At 34.7% G+C, this 9810-nt stretch overlaps 1 protein-coding gene across 16 annotated transcripts in view; it reads left to right on the top strand.

The window, feature by feature from the left end:
* The first annotated feature begins 1744 nt into the window (after nucleotides 1–1744).
* Nucleotides 1745–9810, top strand: part of bcas1 (brain enriched myelin associated protein 1) — a 16851-nt gene continuing 8785 nt past the window's right edge. For 13 of the 16 annotated variants that reach the window (XM_084098758.1, XM_084098773.1, XM_084098769.1 and 10 more), the window contains exons 1-5: nucleotides 2840–3051; nucleotides 3271–3346; nucleotides 4339–4670; nucleotides 8775–8933; nucleotides 9785–9810. The exon at nucleotides 9785–9810 is cut by the window's right edge and continues 34 nt beyond it. In XM_084098758.1, coding sequence (XP_083954884.1) covers nucleotides 2980–3051; nucleotides 3271–3346; nucleotides 4339–4670; nucleotides 8775–8933; nucleotides 9785–9810 — 665 coding nt within the window. In that variant the 5' untranslated portion in view covers nucleotides 2840–2979. Of the gene's footprint in view, nucleotides 1777–1856; nucleotides 1953–1979; nucleotides 2107–2839; nucleotides 3052–3270; nucleotides 3347–4338; nucleotides 4671–8774; nucleotides 8934–9784 lie in introns of those variants that run through there. The other 3 variants (XM_084098762.1, XM_084098763.1, XM_084098767.1) reach the window with 2 other exon arrangements.

Raw genomic sequence — 9810 nt, forward strand, 5'->3', positions numbered from 1 at the left:
CCAAACTTTTAAATGGTAGTGCATTACAGTTTCCACAAAAATATGAAGCAGCACAACATTAATAATAATAAATGTTTCTTGATCATCAAATCAGCATTTTATCATGATTTCTGAAGGATCATGTGACACTAAAGACTCGAGTAATGATGCTGAAAATTCAGCTTTGCATCACAGGAATAAATTACATTTTACAATATATTCAAATCAAAAAACAGTTCTTTAAGATTGTAATAATATTTCACTATATAACTTTTTTTTCATTAAATAAATAGCAAATAAGAGATATCTTTCAAAACATAAAAAATTCTTAATTATTCCAAACGTTTGACCACCAGATACTGATTAATTAAATGAAGTGCAATGCATCCCATATCAATCAATATTTACTGAATATTTGCCTTAGAAATCAAAATATATAGTTTCCATGTCATTAAACCAGCAAACATAAGCCTACCATTTGCCTACAGTCCACAGCAATCCATTGTACAAATGTTTAGGATTTAGATGGTACTTCACTTTAGGATTTATTTTACAGTCTGGAGCAAATCCAGGGTTCATCAGTACATCAAAAAATAATCTCTGTATGTTTGATGACGAGCTTAAATTGATCAGTTTAACAGGCTGTAAAGATCAGATAATCCAATCAATAAACCCGCAATGAAGTCCAGAAGTCTGAGACCCCTTTGAAAATCTAAGGTTTCAGATCTAATATAAACTTAAAAATACAGGAGATTTTGAGATGTTTCAAATAAAGAAGAAATATTTAAGATGATTAAATGTTCTTGCTTCCATTGAAGCACAAGATGCTCTTTGAAACATCAAGCTGGAGAACATGAGGGGGAAAGAGAAAGCAAAAAGGGGAAGACATGATGACTAATGTTTTCTGACAATATGGAAATTCTGTCATCATTTTCTCACCCTCAAGTTGTTCCAAACCTGTATGAGTTTCTTTTTTTCCTGTTGAACACAAAAGAAGATATTTTGAAGGATGTTGGTGACTAGATGATTTCTGGTCCACATAGACTCCCATGGTATAGTCAATGGGGTCCATCAACTCTTTGGTTACCCATATTCTTCAAAATATCTTGTTAGGGTGAACTATTCCTTAAGTATTATTTTTAAGTCAACTTCTCTTATGCTCACCAATGCTGCATTTATTTGATCGAAAATACAGTAAAAATTGTGAAACTTTAGTTTAAAACAGTTGTTTTCAATTTTAATGTGTTTTAAAACGTAATTTATTCCTGTGATGCAAAGCTGAATTTTCAGCATCCTTCCTCCAGTCTTCAGTGTCACATGATCCTTCAGAAATCATTCTTATATGCTGATTTGCTGCTCATGAGACATTTCTTATTATTATCAATGTTGAAAACAGTTGTGCTGCTTCATATTTAGCATTGTATTCTTAACATTCTTTAAAAAAAAAAATCATGCTGACTCCAAACTTTTGAACTGTTGGTCATGCAAATCATTTTTTAAATCATGAAAAATCCGCACCGAAATATTTTAATTGTAGCCTCTCTCATTATTCACACCGTAACGCTTACAATTAAATGTTTGTCATGTTTCTTTAATGTATTCTGCCAGTGAGGAATCATTAAATAAATAAAGGCTTATGTTGCTAAGCTTGGCATCATGTACTCTGTACTCAAGCCCTGGATGAGAGTCATACTGTGCAAATAAACTTTTGCATTATATCCTCTACACACATCCTGTTTGGGGACGACCACACCTACAAAACAGACTGTTCTCAGTTCAGCTTGACACATTCTCTGGGTAACTTCTTTAAATGAGTGGATGATATTGTCTGATGTCTTATCCATTGACATGTGTGATAATCCTCTCACTTTTTTTAGGTGGAAAAACTCATCGGTGAGAAACAAAAGGACATGATGCTGAGTTCATCAGTGCTAATACGTTCACAGGCCATGTCTCATCCACAGTGTTTTAAGGTAATGAGTTTTGAGCCCCACCCTCTTTTAGGACAGGTATATGTGTACACACACAGGCTTGACAGATAGCAGACTGCTGGTGATTACTTTAATCGAGGTTTGGAAACTGTACACAGACTCTAATTGTCAGTTTGGGCCACAAGACAGTGGAAAGGTAAATACAAATATTTTCTGTATGTTTAATTGTATTTTAAGTTATTTAATAATTAGAAGTATTATTTGATATTTAGTTATCATCCTTTTTTGGGATTGAACCTACAACCTTCACAAAAACAAGTCAGAAGCTACTCCACCCTGCAGAGATCTAGGTTTCCTATTGCACTGCAATGAAACTAAAACGTCTTGTTTTCAAGTACTAAACATGTTTAAATCAAGATGCATTTACTTGAGAAGCAAAGTTACTCTCAATATAAAGTCTTGTTTTCTGAAAAATTACGTGATTAATTTATGCTTGAAAAAATATCTGCCAAACGGGTAAGAAAAATAAACTTAATTTAAAAGTAAAGTTATTATTTTTGGCAGACATTTTCTTCTTTTAAGCCTAAAGTCACTTAATTTTGATGGTAACACTTTATTTTAAGGTGACGTTAAACGGTACTACATACTATAAACGGTGCATACTTACTATAGTAATAACAGTAAATTATGCAGAATAACCCTAAACCAAACCCTAACCCTAACTCTACAGTAAGTTCATTTAGTTAATTAATATTACTCAGTACTTATTTAAGTAAGTACATTGTAACGTCACCTTAAAATAAAGTGTCACCCTTTTTGTTTAGAATGCAAGACTTCTTAGAATAAGAAATCTTATGTCATTTCGCTTCTTAAGGAATTGCAATTTGATCTAGGAATGTTTAGATATTTGTACTGAAACAAGACAAAAACTCATTTCTTTGCAGTGTGGGATTTTTAGTCATCATCTGATTGAATTCAGCCCACGTAACAGACTTGGAACAATTATATTGTGGGTATTTTCCTCATATTAATATGCAATAACTATGTGCTTTGCATATTTTCAATATCAATGCTGATATTCAGTTGCCGACTCGAAGCGAAGATGGGGAATGAGCAATCAACTCAGAAAAAACGGCAGAAGGTAAATTAAATTTTCCTGAGTAGTTGACATATAACATTGTTTTATTATTTATTACCTTATCTTTTCAACATCAATATTTTTATGTTAAATGTACAAGAAAAATGTATATTTAGGTGCTTTTCCGGCATTTGAAATACTCTTCTGCTACCTCTACATATTTAAATCAAGGCACAATGGTTCAAACAAACATATCGTGAAACTAAACAATGTCATTACCAGACAAATGCTGAGAAACAAGTGAAGAATGGAGAACTGAATGGACATGCAGTCCCGACTCCAGATGGAACCGAACTTGGTATGTATACGATATACTGCACATTTATTTAGTTTATGTCGCTAAACGTATCGGTAACACTTTACAATGTTTCATTTATTAATATTAGTTGACTGCATTAGTTAACATGAACTAACAATGAACAATACTTTTACAGCATTTACTAATCTTAGTTAATGTCAATCTCAACATTTACTAATACGTTTTTTAAAATCAAAAGTTTTATCTGTTAACATTAGTAAATGCACTTTGAACTAACATGAACATTTTTATAAGCTAACATAAACAAGGTTAACAAACAAATGCTGTAAAAATATATTGCTCATTGTGACAGTTCATGGTAACTAATGCATTAACTAATGTTAACAAATTAGACCCTATAAAGTGTTACCAATGTATCTCCCCACATATTCTCTGAAATTAAAGATCTGCAAGAGTAACTGCAAGCTAAACTTGCAGGCATTTACATTGTTTGGATTAACTCAGCAAGTCAACCCACATTTGAGAACATGTCACAAAGCTCTGTATAAACTTTGGGTGTTGTAGTCAGATGCATGGTGGATAGAGCAATATTTAATTTGTGTTTTGTGTGCATTGCTAGTTTGTAGTTGCTAACACTTTCACAAAGCCTTTATAGAAGGGAAGTGCACTCACAAGTACATTTTCCAGACTTACTAGATGTGAGTGATATATATCCCATAGAATGCAGTAGATGCATGCATGCATGAGAGAACGCTTGTAGAAATAAGGCCAGAAACACTTTGCTCAAGTATGCAAACGCAGATGCATGTGTTGCACAGTCTTGTTGAATATGCTTGTGTAACTTTGGCGGGACTAGATAGAGTTACCTTGAAATGTCAGGACCATTAAACTAGATATAAATAAGGCCTAAGCCATAAGAACTGGGTGTGTATTATGATTTATTATTAGTCAGATTGATAACTAAAGGCAGCATAGATATTATGTATCCTTGTGCATTGCATACATAATTGCTTTTATTTTCTTTTGTCTAGTGGCTAGCAAAGCAGCAGCAGTGGAGCAAAAGTGTGAAACCCCACCAGTGACCATCACAAATGAACCAAAGCCACCAAAAAAAGAGGAGGTAGACAGCTGTAAACTCAACGGACCCGCACACGTGGAAACAAAAATCCCTGAGCAAAAACCCACAGTCGCAAAAGATGCAGAACCACCCAAAGCAGTCCCAAAGCCCAGTGAAGATGAGGTGACCAACTTCTTCGGTAAAATGTTCAAAAAGAAGAGTGAACCTGTGAAACCTGCATTAGAAAGCAGCGATTCAGTTGACGCCCCGGTCACAGCGGTGGATCTGAAAATTGACTTGCAGCCTGTAAGTAGAAGTTGCAACGTTGTTCATTTATTATTTTACTAATTCAGTATAATTTCTCCTTTACATTTTCACAGCCACTTGATTTCTCTGGTAGCCCCGTCCACAGTGAAACATGGTTGTATTTTAAACATAAAATATTAATAGTTCTCTACGATTTGTCACATTGCACAGCATTTTTGCTATTAGTTTGGACAGAAAAATGATTTGGGTCACACTTTAGTTTAGGGTCCAATTCTCACTATTAACTAACTATAACTACGATAATAGTTAGGAAGGTAGTAGTTAAGTTTAGGTATTGGGTAGGATTGAGGGATGAAGTATATGGTCATGCAGAATAAGGCATTAATATGCTTTATAAGTACTAATACATAGTCTAGTAATATGCATGCTAATAAGCAACTACACTGTAAAAAAAAAATATTGTTGATTTAACTTAAAAAAATTAAGTTACCTGTTTGCCTTAAAATTTTGAGTTCATACAATGGAGATTGGTTTAATCAACAAAAATATTATGTTATCTGAACCACATTAATTTTCTAAGTTGATTTGACAAAAGAAAAAAGTTGTGATAACAAATCATGAAAATAAGTTTTTACAGTTGGACCCTAAACTAAAGTGTTACCATTATTTGACATCGGAAAATATAGTATGTAGGATGTATAAAAAAAGCTTGAAAAAAGCAGATTCATCATAAAACAAAGAATGATTTAGTTATTAGACCACGTGTTGCTACACTCTGAAAAAATGCTGTGTTGTTTCAACCCATGTTTAGGTCAAATATGGACAAACCCAACCATTGGGTTTAAAATTTTCATTTTAAAATTCAAACCAACAGTTGGATTTGTCCATAGTTGACCCAAACATGGGTTGAAACAACACAGCATTTTTTCATAGTGTATTAAATTGTGCTTTCGGTCATGGTTATTTTTGGATGGAGACCTGAACTGTTCTGCCGAGCATTTACCAGGGAACAACTAATCCTCGTAAAATCGCAAAAACCTAGTGCATTTTGATTCACATTTACCAATTTCTCGTTCCAAAAGGATAAAGTCTTCATTAATTCAGACCAAAAGGAGATTCTTGAGGAAGTTGCGGAGAAGCTCAAATTGCAATTGGTCAACGCTATTCCCGCGCAACCCAAAAGCCCAAGCTCATTGACAAAGAACATCTCGATGGAGTCATCAAGCACGAATGCTGAAGACGTGACATGCTTGGAGGTCCTACCAGATCTGCACACTAAACAAGAACCAGTAGCTGTTGCTGAAGAACCACTAAGTGAAGCCAGCGAGATACATGTAGGACATCTGAAATCTGAAGAACCACCAACGGCTGATGCTAAGGTTCCAGAAGATGAAGAACCTAAGACTGTGGATGCTGAACAGGCCTTGTTGGAAGACATTCTTCAAAATGTTGAAAGCATAATATCAGATGAAAAGGAACAATTAGCATGTGAGAACGTCCCAATGTGTGAAGCTACCAAACATCTGATTGATGAACCTATTTCCAAAAAACTGATGAAAGTAGCAGTTGAGGTATTGTCTCCTGTTGAGGAACCAGTCATTGGAACTGAGGAGCCATTGCTAGTTACTGAAGCAATTGCGGATATTGTTGAGGAAATCTTGCAGATTACTCAGGAACAAGAAACAGTGAGCCTAACAGAAGAATCAGAAGAACTACTAAAGCACGATTTTAAGCAGACATTGTTCATTGCAGAGGAACCATTAACAACATCTGTGGAACCAGCGCTGGTTGCTGAAGAAGATATTTCCCCTGGTTCTTTCGAATTAATCTTAGCTGCTAACTCAAAGGCATCTGCAGATGAGGAGAGTTGGGTGATTATTGAGGAACCAGCTCGACCCCTGAACTTCTCTGTCCATAGTGGACGTTCAGAAGAACCTGCGCTCAAAAGTAAATGTAATTCAGCAGAATCTACTCAAATTCTTTCCCAACTCAAGTCCATTTGCACTAAGGCTTTAGAAGATTCTTCCTATAAGCCGCTCAGTGTAGATGTATGTGCTGATGGAAGCATTATTCACATCACAATTGAGGTTTGCCCGGATGAGTTCATGTGTCTGAATAAGGTCAGTTACGACAAACAATGTTCTTTCAACGAGAAAGGCACTGCATGGACAAACTCACCGCATGCGATTCACTCAAAGCGTAAACGTACTAGCTCCTTTCCTCAAGATGCTTGTCATCGATTAACACATAATTAACTACCAGAATGTGTCGTCGAAACTTACTACATCAAAAAAAAAAACACTTAAAAGTTTGTTAGCATGTTGGATTATTGTGTTCTATATAAAGTGTTTATATAAATGTCTCTATATAAACTACCAATCATAGTTTTAAAATAATTAAGATTTTTTGGGGATGTTTCTAAAAGAAGTCTCTTATGCTCACCAAGGCTCTGTTTATTTGATTTAAAAATACAGTAAAATTGTGAAATATATTTTTGCAATTTTAAAATGTACTTTTTTCCAACATCATCATGATCAGAGTCACATGATCCTTCAGAAATCATTTTAAAATTTGCTGCTCAATTATTATTGGTGCTCAGTTATTAATAATGGTTCTTATATGACCACAAAACCAGTCACATGGGTACATTTTTTTGAAATTGAGATTTATACATCATCTGAAAGCTGAATAAATAAGCTTTCCACTCATGTATGGTTTGTTAGGATGGGATAATATTTAGCCGAGATACAACTATTTGAAAATCTGAAATCTGAGGGTGCAAAAAAATCGAAACATTGAGAAAATCGCCTTTAAAGTTTTCCATTTATGTTCGCGATTGTGCTGCATTCACTCACAAAAAAATATATTTTATATATTTACGGTAGGAAATGTACTAAATATCTTCATGGAACATGATCTTTACTTAATATCCTAATGATTTTTGGCATAAAAGAAAAAACGATAATTTTGACCCATACAATGTATTGTTGGCTATTGCCACAAATATACCCATGTGACTTATGACTGGTTTTGTGATCCAGGGTCACATATTATCAATGTTGAAAACAGTTTTTGCTGCTAAATATTTTTGTGGAAACCGTGAGCATATTAGAATGATTTCTGAAGGATCATGTGACACTAAAAACATTTACTTTAAATTGTAATAATACAATCCACAATATTACTGTATCTTTGTATCAAAATAAATATTTTATCTATTATTTTGATAGATTATTATTATCTATCAAAATAAATGCAGTCTTTGTGAGCATAAGAGACTTATTTCAAAAACACAAAACAAAACTCTTAATAATTAATGTTTGTTCAGCAAAACCAAATTTTCAGCATCATTCTTCAGAGTCACATCATCCTTCAAAAATCATTCTAATATGCTCACGGTTTCCACAAAAGTATTAAGTATTGATAATAATAATAAGAGCCATTATTAATAACTGAACCCCGATAATAATTGAGCACCAAATCAGCATATTAGAATGATTTCTGAAGGATCATGTAACTCTGATCATGATGATGCTGAAAATTCAGTTTTGCTGAAAATGGTTAACATATTAAATATTACTGTTTTACTATATTTTTTATCAAATACATGCAGCCATGGTGAGTAGAAGAGACGTCTTTCAGAAACATCCAAAAAATCGTAATTATTTAAAAGAAAATTATCGGTAGTGTCACTGTCTCAGACATAGTAAGCCTTTGTTTTGTCTTTTTCTTGTCTTTTTGTGGTTTCCATTTGCATGAAATTCAAATAACATCTAGTAACTAATGAAGACCTACTGTAACTGTACACCAGTCATCATGTGTAGTTATATCTATGATATGTTCAACATTTAGTTCTCTAAAAGTGATTGTCTGTAAAATATAACAAGCCAAACACATACTATAATTTAAACATGATACATTTCACTGTAATATAAAGCTCGCAGACTTTAAGTCCAGCACATTTCTGAATATCAATGAGTGAGGGGGGGGAAACAGGCGTTAATAATAGGATGATTGTTGCTGCTGACTCGAGTAGGCAGAGGCATGGATGGAATTGTGCCCCTATTTCAATGCATCTATTGCACATCAGCTGTAAGGGTTGTAACACATTTCCAAGGGCTAATTCTCTGGATTTGTCTATAGGATCCAGTGGACATAAAGACCAGCACACAGCCTGAGCCAGAGCCGGAGCCGGAGGGTGAAACTCTCGAACCCAGTCCTGTGGAAGCCACAGAAGAAAACAATCCGCCAGAGGACATTAAAGCAGCAGAAAAGACAGTTATGAACTTTTTCAAAACATTTGTAAGTACACATTTTAATTGCTTTAATTATTTTGCTTATGCTTTAATTATATAAAGTTTCGAAGTCTCTTTCAAATGACATTTACATGTATGCATTCAACAGATGCTTTTATCCAAAAGGGGTTTCAGTGCATTCAAGAGATTTTTTTTTTTTTTTTTTTTTTTGAGGCAATTGAACTCATGACCCTGGTGTTTCAAGTGCATTGTTCTTTCAATTTAAGAAATATTACTGAGAAATATGAGTGTGCAGTGTTTATATAATATATAACTTAGAGAGAAGAACAGAAAGGTGTGTATTTCTGTATAACTGACTGCTATGCAACAATGTAGACTTGCTGTACTAGACTACAATGATGCATTTTTACTCCATCATTGTGGTATGTGTTACACTGCATCTTTAATCTGTTAAACTATCCTTGGCACTCTTCTAAATCAAGCCTTTGGACATGTCAGACTGTGTCAGCCTTTTGTTTGCTGTATAATGTGAGCTCACAAGGGAGGCCTGTGCGTTTGGAGTTGTGATAAAGCACGGGTAGGCCTACGCCATCTCCAGAGGACAAAGGCTGACTCAATATGAGAAGCATGTTCAGAACGGTCCCTGCCAGGGAGCTCTTTGTGTGCCCGTGGCAAAGCGAGCCCGTCTAAACTGCGTCTGAGTTTGACAGACAGGCATTATCCTTGCAAACGCTACATTTTTGATATCTCAATCTTCATCTCCATGCAGATGAGTAGGCCCGTCCTTCCGACATGGAGTACCTGAAGGAGCAATATATGCTGAAATATGACACTCTGACGCTTTTCCACAGTCACTCTAATGTTTCCTTGTCTCCATTCTCTTTTCTGCATGCGAAGGTCACTCCGACCAAAACAAGCAAAGA

Source organism: Abramis brama (assembly GCF_963993115.1).
Source record: "Abramis brama genome assembly, chromosome: 22".
NCBI lineage: Eukaryota > Metazoa > Chordata > Actinopteri > Cypriniformes > Leuciscidae > Abramis > Abramis brama.